General features: G+C 38.1%; 1 protein-coding gene across 26 annotated transcripts in view; it reads left to right on the top strand.

Moving 5' to 3' along the window:
• Positions 1 to 21,418, top strand: part of LOC139998612 (regulating synaptic membrane exocytosis protein 2-like) — a 172,732-nt gene that overhangs the window by 119,919 nt on the left and 31,395 nt on the right. For 16 of the 26 annotated variants that reach the window (XM_072030560.1, XM_072030559.1, XM_072030558.1 and 13 more), the window contains one exon: positions 160 to 377. The exons of 3 other annotated variants lie outside the window; for them this stretch is intronic. In XM_072030560.1, coding sequence (XP_071886661.1) covers positions 160 to 377 — 218 coding nt within the window. Of the gene's footprint in view, positions 1 to 135; positions 378 to 21,418 lie in introns of all 26 variants that reach the window. 7 more of the 26 variants (XM_072030561.1, XM_072030566.1, XM_072030557.1 and 4 more) reach the window with 2 other exon arrangements.

The following is a 21,418-nucleotide window of genomic DNA, read 5'->3' as shown; positions in this document are numbered from 1 at the left end:
CCAAACCCTACCTGTGTGAATTAGCTGCTTTTACCCTCCAGTCTCCCAAAACTTTCCATCTGAAACCTGTCCTTTTCTGTCTTCCCCTTTTTACTCTTTTTTGTCTGCGCTGTTTATCCATCCACTGGCTGACAGTGTCTTTACATCCAAAATGCAAAGCAGACAGATGGGCGCCTCAGGAAAGAACATGACTAAGAGCACCAGCATCGGTGGGGACATGTACACGCTGGAGAAAAACGATGGCAGCCAGTCGGACACGGCAGTGGGCACCGTTGGCGGTGGCGGCAAGAAGAGACGCTCCAGCATCGGCGCAAAGATGGTCGCCATCGTGGGTCTCTCGCGGAAAAGCCGTAGCACGTCACAACTTAGCCAAACTGGTAGGAACTGGATTTTTTTTCCCCCTCTGGAATTATTTAAATGTGCATAATGTGCATGCATTATGGTTTATTTGTTTGGATATCTTGTTGAAGTTGCCTAATCAACAATATTCTAGCAAAAGAAGAAAACAGTCAAACATTTGTATTTCTTTTCTGGTGTGGACATTCACTAAGCTTGGCTTTTAGCAAAGATTCTTTTCAGGTTGGACTGATGCTTGTATTTTCTGCTTGCTGGAACCTACTTAATGTACTAATTCCTTTGCTTCTCAGGAGCCAACATGAGCTGCTGTACTTACATTTGGGGGGAACTCTGACTGGGATTTTGTGAAGGGTCGCTGAAACACAGTTGTAAAACTCCTTCTCTTCTGTGATGAATAGTGTTTGCATTATGTTCTTTTCTCACATTTAAACATGCACCATTATTTTGAAATGAAACAATTTTCATGAACAAAATAGTATGTTATATTTTACCGCATTAATACTGCTTTTTATTGCTTTTTAATTCCTTTCCTTTCAGCCTACAAGTGTATTCACTATCTGTATATATTTTCCTCATTTCTGTTTATGTCAGTTAAATTTGATACTGAAATATCAAGGAAATATCTAGGAAAAATGGAGAGTTTTTCTGTTTGATACCTAAAACATTTAAAATCCTATGCAATTTTTTATGCTTCCTCTTTCAGGGAAAATCCATATAATGCACTCTGAAAAGCTCTCATTGTCAATTAAGGAACTTTTATAGGACGAGTACTTTACATGGAAAATGATTGCTTGTATTTTAATCATATATATATATATAATTTATATATATATATGCGATTATATATATTAAATGTGATTAAATGCAGATATATTTATATAATTCAGAGTATATACATGAGCTATACTACGTGTTTAGTATCTAAGTAAAATAATTGCAACATTGTCTTATGGTTCAACCGAAGTTTATAAATAGCATTCAGCCATGTGTTGTCACATCAGGAGGTCTCCATTGTGCAAAGCACCATTTGGACATTGATAAGGGATTTTTCAGTTCTCTGAAAGGTTTGCAGTTTTTATCATGAAACAAGAATGACAAGAGTTTTAATGTACAAGTACATGAAGCAAGCTGATGATTTGCAAAGTCAGAAATTGTGGTATATTTTGTAGGTAAACTTTTGTAGGAGGGGAATTTAAAACATCTGGAAAGAGTAGAGTTAAAGAGATGGGATACTGAAAGGAAGGATAAGAAAGAGGGAGAAGGGCAATAGTACACAAGAAGGGGGACACAGAAAGAAATTAGAGAGATTGAGTATGTGTCTTAACTGAACATAGGAAGAGTGAGGAGGGAATAAAGAAGCAGAGGGGAAAGAATGTACACTGTGAAAGGTTTGAAAATTGTGTAGACACTAGTGACTCCACCTGTAGGCAAGTCTTTGCAGTGCTGTCCTGTTTTACCAACTTGATGGTTATCAAAATGGCGGTTTCATATACGTTTCTATTTTCTCTGAGCTCAAATGAATGAGGAAGATGAAGCCATCTTTACATGGATCTGTAGAATGTCTGGTTGGGCAACCAGAAAAACCTAGCCTCTTGCTCACCTAGAAATGTATAATTTTGTTTATGTGACGGTACAGAGGTATGTAACTGTGTTAATGTACTTGGATATCGTCAAATATGCACTACATTACTAGTTCTGATCTACTCTGGTCATTTACTGAGATACTGATCTACTCTGGTCATTACTGAGATACTAAATGAAGGCTTTTAGCTTTTTGTGTGATGTTCAAGTATGAGTCTCAGCACTAGAGAGAGTCTGTGTCATGTGGCTTGCTTAGATTTGATTTAAATACTGTGCTGATACAGTTATTTGGGATGTTACTTTTAACCTAAAGTTTCTCTGTTGTATCTAACCAGTTGCACAACAACTGATTAGGTACTCAGGTTTTGGGACAAATGTGGAATGTAACTCTTTCAAAACTTCTTAAGATCTCTTGACCCACTGAGTGTGAGCACGTTGTTCTGAAAAACTCGTGACTACCAAGCTGTCAGTGCTGTATGCCTGCGGAAGAAACCAGGAGAGTCCTTATGGCTCTGGCCAGCAGCCCTTCTCCCTCGGCTGCTCCCTGGAGAGGTCTGCGCTCAGGCCTGCACCTGGCTCACCAGGACATTGCAGCCAGAGCAGCTCCTGCTGCTCCTTCTGAAAAGGCCCCTCATGTATAAGCTGGACAGAAGATGTTTTGTACAGTTCCCAAGTTGCCTCCATCCCATGACCCTAAGGGGGCTTCTCTGGCGGCCACACAACTGCCTCTATAACAGGACAGGCACATGCGTTGTTGAAATAGTTGGGTTATATGAGTGCACTGGTCATACGGTGAGCAAGCTTTTCGCCAAGTGTCAGGGGAACCTTTAATGCCCTAAGGAAGCATGTGTGGTGCTGTGTCTGCAATGAGACAAGTCAATGGTCTCTTGGGTACGTGAGGGGGAGGTCACATCACGAAAACATGTCTTGTGTGCCTTAAACATCCATCTCTTAAAGAGCATATTGGATACCAGTATTATACATGAATACCACAGGTTTAAAACTTGCAGTTAATGTGTCTGATGAATTCATAATATTCCCTGTTTTATCTCACCCTGTTCCTGTTTTCAGATGGTAAGTGCCTGGACAAGGAATCATGTATTGGCACAAGCACTGATACAAGGCCTGGTATTGAAATGCTGAAATACTGAATGTGCTGTAGACTTCCTGTAAGTAAATTTTTGGTAATTGAGAGGCAGGAGATACTCAGCTTGCAGAGCACCATTACCATATAGAAAATGGTCAAAATAAAAAGAGTCCTTGGTTAGTTTCTGAAGATATTATGTTGTTCAGCTGGTCAGCTAAGTGTCTCCTTACTTGACATAGGGTTGAAAAAGCATGTCAGTATCAGGAGACAACAATACAACTTCTGTGGAAAGTTGTAATCATATTTATAGCAACTAAGTTTTTATAAACCGTGTTCGCATCTTGAAGTCAGTAAAGAAATGCCTACCAGCATCTCCGAAATTTCTTTCTAGTGTCTTGTAAGGCATAACTGTATTTCATTGGTTTTCTTCATTCATATTTTACAACTAAAACTATGCCAGAAAATTGTGAAAGTAGGTCATTATAACTGCTTTCAAGACTGAATCAGGCATACAATAAATGCCTTAAAAGATAAATTTTTGCTTTTATTTCAGTTGAATTTTATGTTATTTCTTTGTGTTTGGCACACGACTGGGGAACTGACACTCTGAATAAGTACAACTTAAAGTATGTTTTCATTCTGGTCTATGTTTTGTTTAGTGTATTCAGGTAGGAACTCTTGTTTTGTGGGTAGAGGGTACGTCAGTTTGTTGTTATTGCTGGGAGGAATGGGAGTAACTGTATTAATAATAATAATTATATAATTTATTACCTACTGAAGGTATTTTGATTTTGTTCAGTTATGGCTAGTGTCTATTTTGTGTTGGAAAGCCTCCACGGAGAGAACTGAATACATCTGAAATATAACAAAAACCTGAATAAGCAGTAGAAGCAACATTATGTTCTCCTCAGGGATATAATAATACAGTCTTACAATGCATAGAATATTGCTAATTGAGTAACTGTGCTGAGCAAGACCATCCAGGATAATTTATGAGAGTAAAATAATAATTCAGGAAGTCAGACTGATCTGACCTCATTGACACAGGCACCAGGAACTGATCTTTTCAGTTGATCATACTGAAATAATCCAAGTATCCAGTAAATCTGGGTGATGTTTCCTCGAATGCATTATATGAAAAGATCTTAAATGGTGCTCTGTGGATCACTATCCTTATGGGAAAAGAAATAACAGAAAAATTGCTAGCGTTAAGACCATGGAAATACAGAAAACAGGAATGACAATAGACAAGATTCCTTCTTGGGTTTCAATTTGTGCTTAAAGAAGCATTGTAATTTATTTTTTGGCAATTCTTATTAGGTTTCCTCTGTAAAAATGTGTAGCAGTACTAGCTTTTTCCTATTATTCGATCTAGTGAAAATGTTAAGTGTGAGAATATACAGGATCAGATTTAGTGAAGTCTTGATTTTTTTTCAAAACAATAAAAAAAAAAAGCCTGGAAATTCCTGCAGTTTATTTAGTTGGCTAGCTGACACAAAAGTAATTTTACTTCTGATTATTTTTATTTAGGGTGAGACTTTAGTGAAAGGTAAGATACTGTAGAATGACAAGTCGAATCAGAATTGACTGCAGTTCTGATTCCAATACATTTTCACTGCTACAAAAAAATAGCAGGAGGAATACTCCACAGACTTCATTTAAGCCATCATTCATAGAAGTCAGCATTTGGCAGAGTAGGAGGAGTTTATGTTGAGATGCTAACATCCTGATTCCACAGATCTTCCTGCTGGAGAAGTTGTCTTCCTTTGCAAAGGAAAATCAAATACAAAATGCAGGTCTCAAACAGCATCTTGACAGAGTTTGCTTAGCTGTTCATATCTGGAGTTCAGTCCTTTTCCTGCTAGACAGCCCTGACGGAACTGGAGACCAGGCTTACATACAGGTGCAAACCTGTAGCCTTCAGTTAAATTTTGTTCATGAGTGAAATCTTTCCCTTCTTCTGGTTACACAGTGTTAGATCTCTCTTTTAACTCAAATGCACTGTCTTTTACAGGTGGATACCTTGTTTAGGTGACATATCTCTAGCTGAGGAAATGTCTTGTGCTTCCTTTAGTTAGCTAAGGCTAATTGTGTTTGTAGGCTGACTATATCCAAAAGTCTATACAGTTTAGTTTATGTTGTCAAGAATTTTTTTTAGAATCTGAAGCACACTGTGAACCATACATCCTCAAATGTTTCCTCTGTGTACACACAGTTACACGTACAGAGTCCAGCACACTCTCAGCATTTGAGAATGCTATGGCACATTTGGATGTATGACTACAATACCTGATATCTATCAAAATAGGTGATGTGAGGGAAAGCATGTTATGGCATGACTTGATAGTGACCAGTGCAGTAACGCCTGCAGAGAGACGTGACCATATGTTTCATATGGGATTTTATTTTCTGTGGGTGTGTCTTAAAAGCCAAATTATGAATTTTGTATGGTTTGCAGGGTGTTGAAAGAGTCTGAAGTGCTACATTCATATACCAACTATATAGTCTGTAGAGCTATTTCCTCTATTACTAGAATAATTGAAGGGAATCTGTTGGGAACATTGTTTTTGGTCTTCTATGGTATTTCATATTTCTTAGTTCAAAGTTTAGATTTTTATAAAAAACAGTCCTTTACCACACATGCACTACATATGTTTCCTTTAAAAAGAGGATGATGAATCACTTCCAACAGGGGAAACTAAAGAAGAAACTTCATCAACTGTCTTACATTGTCTAAAATGAAATAAAACAGCATGAGCAAACAACTCACCAAACTAGAGGTGTGCTCGTTATCATAGTATATATTGTTGCTTTATACCTCTGTAGTTAGATTATGTGACCAACTATGCAACTGAAATTATCATGTCCTGCTTTTAATCTGACCATGTGTTATTGTTGTGTTTTTTTTTAAATCACACACATAATTCATGTGATTTGAATCAGGCCTTTTGTTTGGGGTTTTATTTCCTCTCCTACTCCAAAGGCAGATTAGTGTTGTTAATAAATTGCTTTAATGTGTAGTATTACACTTGTATCAGTATTCTTGATGTATAATCTGATTTAGTTTCAAAATAAGCCTGTATTGCATTGATAGAAGTATACGATCAGTAGTTGTCAAGAGATTAAGGCCAATTTGTCCTACTGATTACTTGAGAATTGTGACCTGAATTCTTTGCCAAGGAGAAAGTGCCATTATAATAAATACATTACCGAGGGAATTAATCAGCCTTTACTAAATAAACTCTGGAGAGTATGCTAACAAATAAATAGACTTTAATTGCAAACCAAAAAGGCTGACTACACAGGCTTTTAATTTTATTTACTGAGGTGATGATAGATTTTTGTTTTAAATCATTTTCTTCCACACGTAGGGAAAGAGAAGGAAAGAAGGTAAGGGAATACAAAATGTATGTAACTGTCCAGAATAGATTTTCTGTAGAAGAGTCAGGTATATATTTGGCTTCTGTTATTTTCATAAAGCTTCTGTGATAGATGGATGCAGTGAAAAGAAATTTAGAGCTGAGGTGTCAGAACCAACCTTCAGTCAGTATTAGCTATGATCTTACAGAAGTCATCTTTTGAAAGATGCTTCTTATATATATATAAAGATGTAGGAGACGTCTTATGCCATATATAAGCAAAAATTCCAGGCAGATAAGAAGAAAGTCCTGTAATGAGAATAAAGAATAAGAATAAAAGGCTTCATTTTTGGAAAAAAAAAAATACAGATCATGTATACTAGCTGAGCAGTACTGCCCCAGTCACAAAAAACATTTTGAACTCTCTCTCTCTCTCTCTCTCTCTCTGTAACGTTTAGTTACTGACTCAGTGAGGTCTATACCTGTGAGCTTTCTAACTAACTGTGGTGGAAGTAAAACCAATTCCCCTGGTTTTAAGCATTTATATGATTAAAAAAATACTTATATTTCCCCAAATGATTTTCTGTACTGTCAACCCTTTCCTTAAAAAAGCCACTTAGTTATATTACCACTTGATTTCATTAATAAGGGAAAAAAATGAGAAAGCTGTAAGTGAGATCAGAATGTTTAGCTTGACCTTCTACAAGATTTTCACTCTTTTCATAATTAGAGGTAAAAATAGAGAGAGAAATGTAGGGTGATCTTTCTTGGTAAAAATACTGCAAAGCTATCTTTTCTTATACAGAGCAGAATTCTCATAAGATCCCTGCTAAAAAAATTACACATTTCATCAAAAAAGTTTAAAGCTGTTTTACCTCTGTTTTCACAGTAAACAAGGTTTATTCTTTGCGTTGTTACATAAGCAAAAACCATCACACTCCTTCCTGAGTTCCTAATTTAATTTGGAAAGCATTTCTGGTTTATGCTGTAGGAGAGATACTCAACAGAATAATTTATGTTTCCCATAAGTACGTTTTGGTTTGAGAACTGCTTTTGCAATTTTATAACACCTTAGTTAACATGTGATATAATATGTATGAATTTTGTGTTGGATATTCTGTGGAAAAAAAAAGACTCTGATTTCATGGAATCTTGAGGCTGAAGAGAAGAACTTTGTAGGCAATTTGATAGTTCTATTTTGGCAGTTAGTCACTTTTTAGCCTGAAATGTCCAATATGCTTACCTATCATTACAGTTCTGTGTATCTCTATGGTTTATATTTTAGGGAACAACATTGTTTCATTTAATTTAAGTTTAATTAATATTTCTAGCACTGCCTAATCTAAATCCCCCCTCTTTAATTTCCTGTGAACTTTTCTGTGAAAAGTTTTTTCATAGAAACTGTTCACACAAACCATTTCCCTCATAGTGAACTGGTATATGCCTCCTAGGAATCTCCATTTAGGTCTTTTTCTACCAGGGATGAAGTGTGATGATGATACCACTCAAAACTTAAATGTGCCACTACTAGAAAACTTTTACAAGAGAAATGATATCAAGAACAGAGTAATTTAAAAGTAGTTAAAAAGTACTTGTGATGATTCACAGAAAATTTAAAGCAACCATTGGATAAGGGAAATAAACCAAACCCTCTTATCACAAATTAATTCCTATGGATCCCTTGCCAGCACTTTATTTGGCCTTTTGGGGGGTTGGCTAGCAAATCCAGTTGTTTGCAAAATTGTGTGAATCAGGTATGTGTCAGATGATGTGTGCCTGGTAGCCTCCAAGAAATAAGGAGATGCATTAGTCTCCTCCAGCAGGAGGGGGACCCTGTACCCCAATCTTCCTCCATCATGGGAATATCCTGTTTTTTGCAACATAAAGCTTTCTGCTTCTCTAGAAATGTTAGGAAAGAAGCAGTGGCCAACATTACCTTTCTTGAGCACAATCCTGTAGCTGCGTTTTACAAGTCTAAATCTTACAAGATCTGTCCCTGAGGCACAACATGCAGAACCCGCTCTTTCTGAATGCTGATGTGTATCATCATTCCCTGCCATCTCCATGTCGGCAAGAGTCAGTAGATTCTCAACATGCACAGAATCAAAATTAGAGGGAAAATTAGGATAAAAAGCTGATTTATTGGGAACTTATGCACTACTGGGGCTATGAGGAGATTTTTTCATTTGTTTCTTTGGAATGAGAAGCCAAATTCCTGTGTATTTTAGATCCTTTTACCCATATTTTAGCTATTTTTTATGCATATCTGAGCCTTGCAGTCTGTGTGGAGAAATTTGGTAAAGACTGGGAAGGATAAGAGGAACAGCACAGAGAAGTTACCTGAGGACTAGCAGAAGTCAATGGAGAACCAAAACATAAGCCTAAACTTATCGAGTCCCTATTCCATATTTTAGCAAAATATCAGAAAAGAATTTGTGAAATTATTTTTTGTCTTTCTGAGTGTACATGCTGCTTTTTGACTAGCCTATTGGACAACTTCAGGTAAAAGTAATTTTATTTTTTTTTTTAAATTGATTAAATTGAAATAAACAAAAACAAAAAAAAAACCCTTATACTTCGTAATTATCAAATTCTTTGACAATGGATAGTGAGGGTTTTGAAGACGTCACAAGTGCTTCTAAGATCAGTGGAAACTTGAGAATCTAGTTCAAGAAGTACATTGGTGAACTGTATTTTTTGCTACAGTTTTATTTTTATTAGTTTACAACTGAGGAATTGCTCTAAGATTTTTCTTTAATGTCAGTACAGAGCCTATTATTGCATTTTGATTATTGCTCAAAAAAGTGATAGAATTTTCTTTAATCCTGTTACCCAGATGTAAGTTCAGTTAAGCTGTCTCTTTCTGCTCAGGGATATGTATACTGTCAAGTAAAAAATTGTCGTTGAGCACCTGGCATAGGAGGAAGAAAACGTGTAAGTTGTTCTCAAATCATTCCTATTGGAACATGTTTAGGAAAACATGAAGGATTTCGTAAAAACGGCAAAAAAATGTTTTTTTCCTTGTCAGCTAAGTAATTTCATATTTGAATATATGTTCCTTTTGTGTCTGCATAAGATCTGCAAACATTTGTTAAATATTTTCTTACCAGTCCTAGTTTTTCACACAGAATCATCTAGGTTGGAAGAGACCTCCAAGATCACCAAGTCCAACCTCTGACCTAACACTAACTCCACTAAACCATATCGCTAAGCTCTAATCTAAAAGTCTTTTAAAGACTTCCAGGGATGGTGACTCAACCACTTCCTTGGGCAGCCTGTTCCAATGCCTCACAACCCTTTCTTCCTAATATCCAACTCTCCTTAACATGGGGGGGGGGTCTTTTTATATCTATTTTTTTAGAATTTTACTTATTCTTTAAAATACTTGTATGAATGACATTTTTTTTTTACTGTCACAATCTTTTAATTACATTATGAATCATTCAATTATATGTTACCTTACAGGAATTAAAACACAGCTCTAAAATTTACGTTCAGATTTAATCCAGGTTTGTATTGGTAGTACTGTAATATGAAGATTGTTCCATTGTCTAGGTAGACTTTGGTGCCAGCAAAAATTATTTTTAGTTCAGTCTGTGAAATCACATTAAGACCTAATTGAAAATATTCACAGTAAGAAATACTTTTCTTGGTCATATTTGCTGCAAGAAGACCTGTAATGAACAAATTCATACTGTGAAAGAAAAATGACTTCCCCGTGATTAACTAAATTAATTGTTTAAATTAACTAAATTACTGATTTTTCATAAGGTGAATATATAAAGTATTTTTCAAAATGAAAAATTAATGCAATATTTTGTGTGGAACATGCTGTAATTAAGGCAGTGGTGTATTGAGTGGAAAATATAACATTAACATCTTAAAAATAAAACAGGTTTTTATAGAAATTCTGTATCATAGATTTTCTAAAGTATGTAAATTACTTGTTCTAGTAAGTCAGTATTCTACTTTTGTTTTAATGCAGCACAATACTTTAAGGTAAATGAACTTCAGAAAAAATCTTTACAGAGCTATTTTACACTGAACTAATTTGCTCATTGATTTCTGAATTTTATCAGTAACAAATACATTTTTTGTAATGTGTTAATATAAAAAGTGTCTTGATTGTTATCAACATTTCATAATTTTGACATCACCTTTTTAATGTTTTCAGTAATTTCAGGTCTATGCAAGATTGGGTAGTATTTTTGAAACCTCACTGTGTAATTATCATGTGGAAATCCATGCATCCTGAAAGGGGTCTTCAAAGGTAAAATGGGACCACTATGGGACTTGAAGTTCTGGTTAAAAGCATTGCTGAAATGTGCCCTTGACTAGAACAGGGCAAAGTACCTCCTCTCCCTGATACCAGCTATACTGTCTTGCTCTATCACTTTTTCACAGTTAGATACATGTGCACGTGCAGCCCAGAAAGCCAGTCATACCCTGGGCTGCACCAAAAGCAGCATGGCCAGCAGGGCGAGGGAGGTGATTGTCCCCCTCTGCTCTGCTCTTGTGAGGCCCCACCTGGAGCCCTGCGTTCAGCTCTGGGGCCCCCAGCACAAGGACATGGAGCTGTTGGAACAAGTCCAGAGGAGGGCCATGAGGATGATCCAGGAGTCCCTCTCCTGTGCAGACAGGCTGAGGGAGCTGGGGTTGTTCAGGCTGGAGAAGAGAAGGCTCTGGGCAGACCTTACAGTGGCCTGCCAGTGCCTAAAGGGGGCTACAGGAAAGCTGGGGAGGACTGTTGGTCAGGGAGTGTAATGCTAGGACAAGGTGGAATGGCCTTAAATTAATAGGTAGGTTTATATTAGATATAGTGAATAAATTCTTCACTGTGAGGGTGGTGAGGCCCTGGCACAGGCTGCCCAGAGAAGCTGTGGATGCCCCATTCCTGGAGGTGCTCAAGGCCGGGCTGGATGGGGCTTTGGGCAACATGGTCTAGGTTCACCATCTTGTCAAAGTCACACCTTCATCGGTAAAGGGACAGAAGTGCCAGGAAGTGTAAAAAACCACTTGCAATTAAAAAGGTAAAATACATAAAAGTCTAGCGAGCTGGATTTTGCCAGGCAAGAGGAACAGTTCACTATGCTGTTCCATCAGTTGCCCAGTGGCTGAAGACCGTACTGCTGTAGGAGTTACCTTTAAAAACACCACTTCCAGCTAGCACTCCAAGCTGAGACTCCTCTTACTAAGTTAACGTACTGAAAGAAGCCAGGCAATAGGCCCATGTTAGAGGTTGGGCAGCGTGAAAATGAACACATCTGTCAGTTCAGCAGCTTCCTCACAGAAATGCCTGTAAGTGCTCAGTGCACAGTAGAAGTCATTAACTTGCATGCCTTTTACTTGTCCATTTAAGCAACTGCTTTCATGCAGCGTGTTGGCAGATTATAGGAATTGTTGAACAAAACCCCACTGGGAAAAGGATTCTTTGCAATTTTGAAATGAGTTTTTTTTCAGATTGTCCAACTTGGCGCCTGGCTTTTGCCACCGTGATTGTCTCTCAGTGGGGAGATGAATTTAAACATGTGCCAGTTGGATCTGTGTTGCATATTCCCAGCTTCCCTGGAGTGAGAAAGAAACTTCCTGTCATTTGATTTTACCTCACTGCCATCCTGTATTTTTCTGGGGTTTAAAGATTTGTGGTATATATGGAAAGGAATCTGAACATCTCCTACTGGAGAAACCTCTAAACTCTCAATCTTATTGGCACTTAAGGCTACGATCTGTACAGATAAATTAAAAGACTGGTTCTGAGAACAAGATCTGGCAAGTCCATGCTGTCCTCTGAACTGCACCTTTTTGGGGCAGGTCAGCTTGGGTCAAAATAGTGACAGGGAGCTGGCTAAAAATCGTAAGGGTGGTTATGAGTGAGTGTCCTGCCCCTCTACACCTCAATATTATAAATGTAGCCTAAGAAAATCAGTTTTATGCAGTCGTCCCTTTATGAGTATATGTATGGAGGATTTATTAGCCTGTGTGCACCCTCCATAACACCTTGTAGTTTCATAGTGCCTCAGATAATTCCATCTACATTTGAATGAATAGAGCACAAAGATAATTAAATTCAGGAGGATAAGGTGGATGGCAGAAGAATGTGCTCATAATGCTTACTTGCACGTAAATTTTACTGCTGCCTCTATCTCTATGTTAGTTATTCTGAACTTTATAGCTTTGTGTTTCATAATTCTTCATCTTTCCTTCTATCTATATAAGGTATGACAGGATGCAACTGGCTGAAATCACACTCAGTAACGCTCACGGTTAAAACTCGTGAAAGTCCTTGAACATAATTTCTATTAATTCATTGGCTCATCACCAAGAATTCAGATCTCATCTCAAAATGCTTTTTATGGAGCTCATTAGCCATTTTGAGCTAATTGTCTTTCTTCCCTTTAGCAGAATTAACTGCATTTTCCAGTTCCACCTTCAGTCCATCTCTCCCTGCTTTTTCTCCACCTCTCGCCTTGAGCTATGTCACCTCTGTCCATCCTCTAAGTACTAGAGAAGTGAATACGCTTTGTTGCGTCTTTGTTTTCAGTGAAGTGGGAGTTTGGATCTCACTGAAAGTAAGTAGCCTTGACATGAAAGCAGACATGAAAACAGGCATGAAAACAGTAAACTCCTTACAATGTTCGAGATTCTAGAAAAAGGACTTGAGAATTAAAAATATTAGGATAAAACTGTTCTACCAATTCTTACAAAAACAGAGACCCATAGATCTTAACACAGTATGAAAGGAACGTACTAATCTCCTAGGATGGTGTAAATATCAAAGGGAGTTAGCAAGGCATACATGGCTAGTAAAAATGTACAGCTCCAGGATGAAGGGCTCCATATCTGTGGCTGGTAGCCTGCTGAGAAGATTTTCATCAAAGATGAACCACAGACTGAAAGCAGAAGTGATTGGTGAGGGTGAAAAACAGCAGGAGGCAGCAAGGCAGGCTTCAATGTGAGAGAAAAGAGTCAAGAGGTGAGGGAAGTGGAGTATGGAGAAAATCAACAATTATATCAGTGAAAGAAGGAGAGTTAAAGCATACACAGGAGAGGACTATGGGTCTGACTGCTGGTAGGGTGTGGGAATTGGGAACAAGGGAATTAGAAGGAGAACAGCACCAAGGAAGAATATAGTAAGAGAGAAAAGCTTTTGTGAGTGAAAACTGTGTAGGATTGTTTGGGGTGACTAGGAAAATCCTGACAGAAAAGAGTACATGAGCAACTCCAATAGAAATTCATTTTTGTCTTAGGTGTCACGCTTTCTTCTCCCCACTCCTTGTAAACCTTAATTATTTTTCTGTTACCATTTGGGCCCAGTAATTATTTATTGTTAATGCATCAGCTGTTAGTTTTTAATATCAAACAACTATATAAGTGTTGTAGTTTCTAATAAGCAAGGACAGTAATTGAAAATCACAGCTTTGATAAGGCAGGAAATCAGATTACAGTTTCACAGACACATCCTCAATGCAATAAACAAACAAAAAAAAAAGGTGGCTTTGTTAAAAATTCTATTTATTTGGAATTAAAAATGAGTCTGGATTTTTATCTGTTATATTAAGATGCTTTTTAAGGTGCCTTTTTGGAGTATCCTATTTAATTTGGTACTGAAAAGTATGAAGGAAAAATGTGCGACTGGAACAAATTTAGATTCAGCAACCTCAGAGAAAGCAAGCCTGATTTAAACACGTGTATGTGTGAGATGCACACATTTCTGTCATATATACATGCATATAATATACACATATTACATATATAAATATTCTCAGGTTTTATTTTCCTCTTAACTTAGTTGTCCTACAGATATTAGATGCATTGAAGCCTACACCTCTCTCCTCAATGGTGCAGTGACCTCACTTCTCTTACTCAGCACAGTTCTGATGAGATCTCCTACATCTCTGGAGCTCTTACCTCTTTTGCACATCCCCTGCTTAGTGGGAGACAAGCTGTGCAAATGGTGATTGGCACAGTCCGGCCTCAGCTCAGATTCTGAATGGGAGCAGTGATTTGCAGCTTTTTGCAGCCATTTATATTCATTAAGCTTGCAGGTCTCTAGAGATATTGGAACTTGACTGCAGTTGTTCAATAGGTCCACAAGTTAGTAAGAAGAAAAAAATATCCACATTGGATTATTTTTTATTACTATTATTATTACATGGCACAACCATATAAGACCATTTTCCTTAGGGGATGTCTAGCAGCGACATTTTCAGCTTTCAAAGCAGCTGCAGTACTCTGTCAGGTTGAAGAGCTGGGCATTGCTGAGCTCCCAGCGCCTCAGGGCTGGACCATGAATATTGATAGTGTGTTTAAGTCCTGACATGGAGCTTTTCTCAGCTTCGCTTCTCAGCCTGGGCGAAGCACAGAGTTGCCAGCTGGATGTATGAAATGGCTTGGATGCTTGGTCATGAAGTTTGTTGTGTCTTTCTGAGGGATTATGTTGTGAATTATGTTGTGAATTAAATTTAAAGCCAAATATCACGAAGCAATACTAGTAGATGAATGACTTCCTGATGATTAATTTAGAGATGCTGTGTTATTAAAAAATAAATAAATAATTCGGCAACATACAGCAACTAAATCTGGTGTAACAAATTTGTCTGTTTGTAATTTCTTTAATTTTCCTGGTGAAAATGGATACTTTCAGTATATGTGATATATATATATATATATCACATATATATACACATATATGAGGCAGTTAGAGCAGAGTATATATATGTGACATATATATATATCACATATATATATAGCATATATACATGTATATATATACTCTCTCTATATATAGTATATATCACATATATATACTCTGCTCTAACTGCCTCATTCCTGACTACCAAGGTGAGAAACACTGAGAAAGGCACCAGGCAGTGGTGTGCACGCTGATGCTTTCTCTGGTAGCCAAGCAACAGCTTGATTTCTGCAATGTGTCCACGCAGGCTCTTATGTACGCTGTTAGCTATTCAGGTCCTTTTGTAATGGTTCTGCAGTAACGAGGGTATGGGACTTTCTTTTTCCGATCTGTCAAGAGGCAGCTTCAAAAACAATCCACATGCAAATTGGCTATATTTCAGGCGGGTGTGAGGAAGGACGCAGAACTGCTGCAGGAGAGAAGCGTGAGATTCACGTGCAGGTGTGTACGTGATGTCTTAGTGATGATGATTACTCCCACACGCTCCTTGCTACATTGAAAACACACTAAAACTTCATTATGCAAAGGCTTGACCCCTAAGCAGGAGGAAAATAAATTGAAAGTATGAATGAAATTAAATTAAATTAAAGACTTCACCACTGATTATTTCTGGAGCTGTTCTTTACTGCTCCTTGGCTTAATAAGCACAGAGTACTTACTTTTACTGGACAGGATTATGACTTAGGAATGATGAGACTTGATATTGCTGCTCTCAGGACAAAAGGAGTTGAGTCTTGGCCTGTTTGTAGAAGAAATTGCAAACAACACTACCTTATAGTAAGCCCCTTCCCCAAAAGTAGACAAGTGCTGTTGTGCTGTACAGTTCTGTGCTGTTCTCCTTACTCACTGCCACGATCACCTTTTTCTCTCCCTTTTTATCACTGTAAATTCAAGCCCATTGACCTGAACTTCTGCACCCTTCAGGATTCTTCCTCCTTATTTTCCTTATTTTCCATCCTTATTTTCTTTTCATCGAGTTACTTCTGTTCCTTTCACTCTAGCAAGGCTAGATGCACAGATAACATTTAGACTGAAAACAAAAATTAGGCAATTATGTTTGTTTACATCTATGGGTAGACCAATGCAAGGTATCAGTATTATCAGTATCTAGTGAGCATTTATCAGTAAATTCCTTTGCTTCCTTATAAAATACAGCCTTGCACATTGAAATACGAGACAGATGGTCTCTCTTTTACAATTTTAGGCCATCAGGCTTGGGCTACGTGGTTGTTCAGTTGTAAGAAACAAAACCAGGCATGTGAACGCAGGGCTTCCTCCCTGTGAATGAAGAGCTAAAATCCAGGCCTAGGGGAACTGGAGAAGGGTTTTTATGGGATTTCTTTCTAACTCTGTATATACATATGTGGCAGTATACGGCATTGAAAAAAGTATCTAGATTATTATAATTCAACACAGAGACAAGATGAACACTGAGAAATTCAAAAAATTTTGAGGGGGATATTATTCAGTGGAGAAATGAACGTGAACTGTGAGGCAGGGCAGAACTCAATGGAAGTCACTTTTATCAGCTTAGTTTGGTGCAGTACTTCTGTTCATGGTTGATATGTAAAGTGTATCACATGCTTAAAATGGTTCTGCCCTACTTGTACTACTATGGAAATCTGTTTTGCTACATAGCTGGTGCCCTTCCCACCTCCTGAAAATCATAGAATCATAAATCACAGAATGGTTTGAGTTGGAAGGGACCTCAAAGCCCAACCAGTTACAGCCTCCTGCCATGGGCAGGGACACCTCGACACCTCCCACCAGCCCAGGCTGCCCAAAGCCCCATCCAGCCTAGCCTTGAACACCTCCAGGGATGGGGCATCCACAGCTTCTCTGGGCAGCCTGTGCCAGGGCCTCACCACCCTCTGAGTGAAAAGTTTCCTCCTAACATCTAGTCTAAGTCCACCCTCTTTTAGTTTATTCCTCCTCGTCCTATCATTATGTGCCTGAGTAAAATGTCAACATCTTTTTTATAAGCCCCCTTTAAGTATTGAAAGGCCACAATAAAATCTTCCTAGAGCCTTCTCTTCTCCAGGATGAACACCTCCAGCCCTCTCAGACTTTCTCCATAGGAGAGGTGCTCCAGCCCTCCGAGCATCTTCATTGCCCTCCTCTGGACCTGCTCTAACAGCCCCACATCCTTCTTGTGCTGGGGGCCCCAGACCTGGACACAGCACTCCAAGTGGGGGCTCACAAGGGCAGAGCAGATGAAGACAATCACCTCCCTCAACCTGCTGGACACCCCTCTGTTGATGCAGCCCAGGATGCAGTCGGCCTTCTGAGATGCAGGCATGCACTGCTGGCTCATGTTGAGCTTTTCATCCACCAGAACCTCCCAAGTCTTTCTCCACAGGGCTGCCGTCAATGGGTATGATAATAATAATCTCAAAGTATTTTTAAGCTTCATTCATACTGTCTGACATGCATTAACAGTATGCCAATGAGCTTATTTCTCATACATCTGCACAGCTGATTTGTCGTAGAATACCAAACAATTACATTTTAGTTTTATCCTAGCCATTAACAGGAGGTATTTGGATACCTTTATGAATATTATTCTATTTTACTTCATCCAGTCATAATAAGTGCTCAGAATTAACAAGTTATGCTGCAGTAATTCCAAAATATGGTCTTAATAATTCAGAAGAGAACTACTGTATTTCCTTTTATTTTGTGAAAGCAAACAATACTGTATTTGTTCATAAAAGTGGTAACTTGCAGTAATAGAAATACACTATACACATACTGATGAAAAATTATATTGCAAAGAGGCAGGCATAAGCAGAGTGGGGCCATTTCACAATACAGGCATTTATGCCAGTGAAGGCCATGTGTTCCTTTTAAAACATTTTAATACAATAAGAAACTTCTAACATAGAAGGATAATTACAATGTTACTTGTATTTGTACTGAAAATAAATTGCCAGTACAGACAGACATTTGAGAACCATAAAAGGAACAGGAATGCAACTTCATTCCACTCTAAAATTCATCATTTAGAGGTTCTGAGCATGACCATTATCTTCTGATTTTGCAGTGGTAGTTAATACAATGCTAAATAATAAATATGTAGTCTTGAGAGTGCAGCTTTTTAAAGAAAAGGTCATTAAAGTATCTCAGTCCCAAGGAACACAAGTCACAGATGTGTTCCTTTCTACTGAACTTCAAAACTCTTTAAGAAGTCTGTTCGCCTGCTCTTCGTATTACCGTTTGCTCAGATTTGTTATATTCAGTACTAAAGCATAATATTCATACTATTTTGTATCAGCATCATTGTTTCTTATCCCAGTTAATCTGCTCTTGACTGTTTCTTCCCACCACCTTGCTGACTGAGAAGACTGTCTTCCAGTCAGACCCAAGTATCTCACTAGTTGATCTTCCCAAACAGTATTGTTGCAAAGTATCAGATGCTGAGGTTAACTGAGCCTTCGTTGCTCTTGTAGAGGAACAGTGAAGCAGGGCAGTTGTTACAAAGCACATAATGCCGCTTGATGACTGACTGGAAAAAAAAACACTCCTGTAAATGTTAAATCTGTTCAAACCTGATGGATTCAAAAGTCCCACAGCAGGGAATAAGCCTCAACGGCCCCCAAGACGTCCCCTGCCACAAAAGACTGTCTCCTCCCAACCCTGATCAAATTGCCAAGACAGATTTTGGATTCATGTTGCAAGAACTTGACATGAAATAAAGTGAGGCTAAAGAATCCTCTTTAAAGAAGCAGCTGCATTCTAAATTTGATATTATATATGTCTTGGCAAACTTCATTCAGTACTGTGATTCTGAGCAAATTTCCTTACCTTTCCTTGAAAAGAAATGTTTGTGGGTTGTTTTTTTTTCATACAGTGATGCTTTTAAAAACTAAAAATAATTTTCATTTGAAAATTTCAGTCATCCTATACTTGAGTTAGACAGCTTTTATAAAAGTTGAAAATAAATTATTTTTACAGGGAGTCCATTGAGATTAAACACTACAGTTTTTCTCTCCTAGCATCCCTTTATTGTCAATATCCTAAGAAAGGAAAAAAAGTTCACAGAATCATCTAAAAGTCAGCAAATTGTGACTTTTGCAGAAATTTGAACATTAGAAAGTGAAAGATCCTGTTCAAAAAATGCTCTGTTCTTACACCTTTTCTTAATAGTTTAGGTACAGCTGGTATTCAGTAGTGGAGACATTACGAAAGAAAGAGGTAGTTTTCAAGGTATCTATGACAGAACACACATAAATGTTTATAATATGAAGGTGTCTCTAGAGATAGCTTTTGGGTGCTAATTTGTGTGGTGGAGTTAAAATTTTGGATCAAAGATACAATGTCCTCTTACAAGGTAAAAACAGCCTTCGTGTGAAGGTCCACACTGTGTCTAGCAAGGAAACTTGGATGCAATAACAAAGTTTAGGACAATTCTGAGAGAGCACAAGCAAACAAAAGAAAAGATTAGTCTGACTAATGGCTCAAAAGCACCTTCCATGACTGTTGATATGAGACCTGCCTAATCTTAAACGGCTGGGCAATAGGCCACCTCTTTTGTGCCCCTTTGTTCCCTCACAGCAGCGGTGGGTCGTGTCTTGCTGTGCAGTTATCCAGCCTCTGTCCTGTGAGTGCTCCTTGGGTGGCAGGCAGAGCTGTCAGAGGGCAGCAGCTCGATTGACCTGCTTCCCACCACCTGGGGAGCACTTGGTAGGGACTCGAGGAACTAGAAAAGGCAATGGCCATGTTATTTGGTGCTTTAGTCAGCTGAAAACCGAGTCAGATTCTTTATAATGGGAGTTGTGTGTGTTACCTCAGCACTCAGGAGGAGCGTGGAATACATGTATAACCAAAGCCTCTGTGGCCTCTGTAATTGAATCACAATAATAAAAATTGATGTATTTCTCTATTAGTTTCACCCAGTCCAAAAGAATAAATCCAATCTTCCGTGAACTGAACAGTGGCTTGGCAGATCTCAGGAGATAACCCTCACAACAAGATCTCCTGCTGCTGCCACAGTCTCTCCTTTCTACTTCCTCTTTTATAATATACTGCAGATTTCCTCTCATGTACATTTTTCATGCGATGACTGAAGATCCTTCTCATGATGAACTTTTCATGCTTCACATCTTTACTTTCCTATAAGAAAGCCCATCCTTGTTCACACTAAATTCAGAAGGAGAAATACTGCACCCTTTATTAGTCTTCCACCTGGCTTGTTTGTTCAGTTGCCTACATCAAAACTCCTTTTTCCTAGGGTGCTGATTTTGCAAATGCCCTTCCAGGAGCCTTTATGTCCCTGCAGATTTTTATCAGTGTCACCTGGTCTCAGCAGGTGTTAGGGTTTGTATCTACAGATTCCTTTATATGACTTGAGCCAGCAATTTTAATGGGTATTTGTCTACAGTCATCTTGCTGTTTCAGCTTCATCTGGGTAGATCAAACTACAAGAAAGGGAGGATTTTTTTTTCCTTTTCCAGTTAAAATTTGGAAGTGATGCTAAGTGGTTTCTCCTAGTCCCTCATAAAATAACTACTTGCACAATTTGCATCAAATCCCAGAGCAAGGCATTTCCTAGTTAAACATATACATCTTTGACTCTTGTAATTTGTTGGTGTATGCCTAAGAAGCAATTCCTCTTACTTTGTCATTCATTTATATACCATCTTCATCTAACATCTTTCAGTTTTCTCTGCAGGGCTGTTTGCTGGCTTCCTCTGATGGGGCTCTTTACCGGTTTTCCAACATCTTAGTCACTAACTTCCCTTAGACCTGTTGCAAAATATTCCCTATCTCAAAGACTTCCCTAATTAGGAAGTCTGAAAAGGTTTCCTATTTTTCTCAATAGCTTTATGTCTTCATATAGAGTAAAGTGAAAATCATAGACCGGGTCCATTTTCCTGTCACTCATAAATGAACTTCAGCTGGGATTATCTGATTTATCTTTGTTCTGCAGAATACAACACAAAGCAAGCATAGTGCCCGAGTCAAAATTTATGTACTAAAAGAGTCATAGGTCCCTTGGTTTAAGCACCCAGAGTTGATCACTGCTTTCACAGACTGCTGTCTGAACACAGGTTTTTATGTGCGGAGGCTCTCCAAAACTGAAGCAAGATATTTTCATCACTCTTTAAAGCTTAGAAATTGCTCAAAAAATGAGAATGTTCATTTATTGTAAAGTCATCTCAAACTAAAATTGTGATTTAATGTTTTCCTGCCTCTGTTTTGACTTCATAGTCAAGCTCTTATGTTGTGTGTTGGTGTTTTTGTTGTTGGGTTTTTTTCCCCCCCAAAAGAGATGTTACAATTATTAGAAAAAGAATATAACAAAGCAGAGCAGAAATTTAGTATCATTATTCTGTTGTGTGC

The sequence above is a fragment of the Anas platyrhynchos genome, chromosome W, assembly GCF_047663525.1.
Source record: "Anas platyrhynchos isolate ZD024472 breed Pekin duck chromosome W, IASCAAS_PekinDuck_T2T, whole genome shotgun sequence".
Lineage (NCBI taxonomy): Eukaryota > Metazoa > Chordata > Aves > Anseriformes > Anatidae > Anas > Anas platyrhynchos.
The sequence above is the reverse complement of the archived record's forward strand: the minus strand, read 5'-3'. Positions and strand labels throughout refer to the sequence as shown.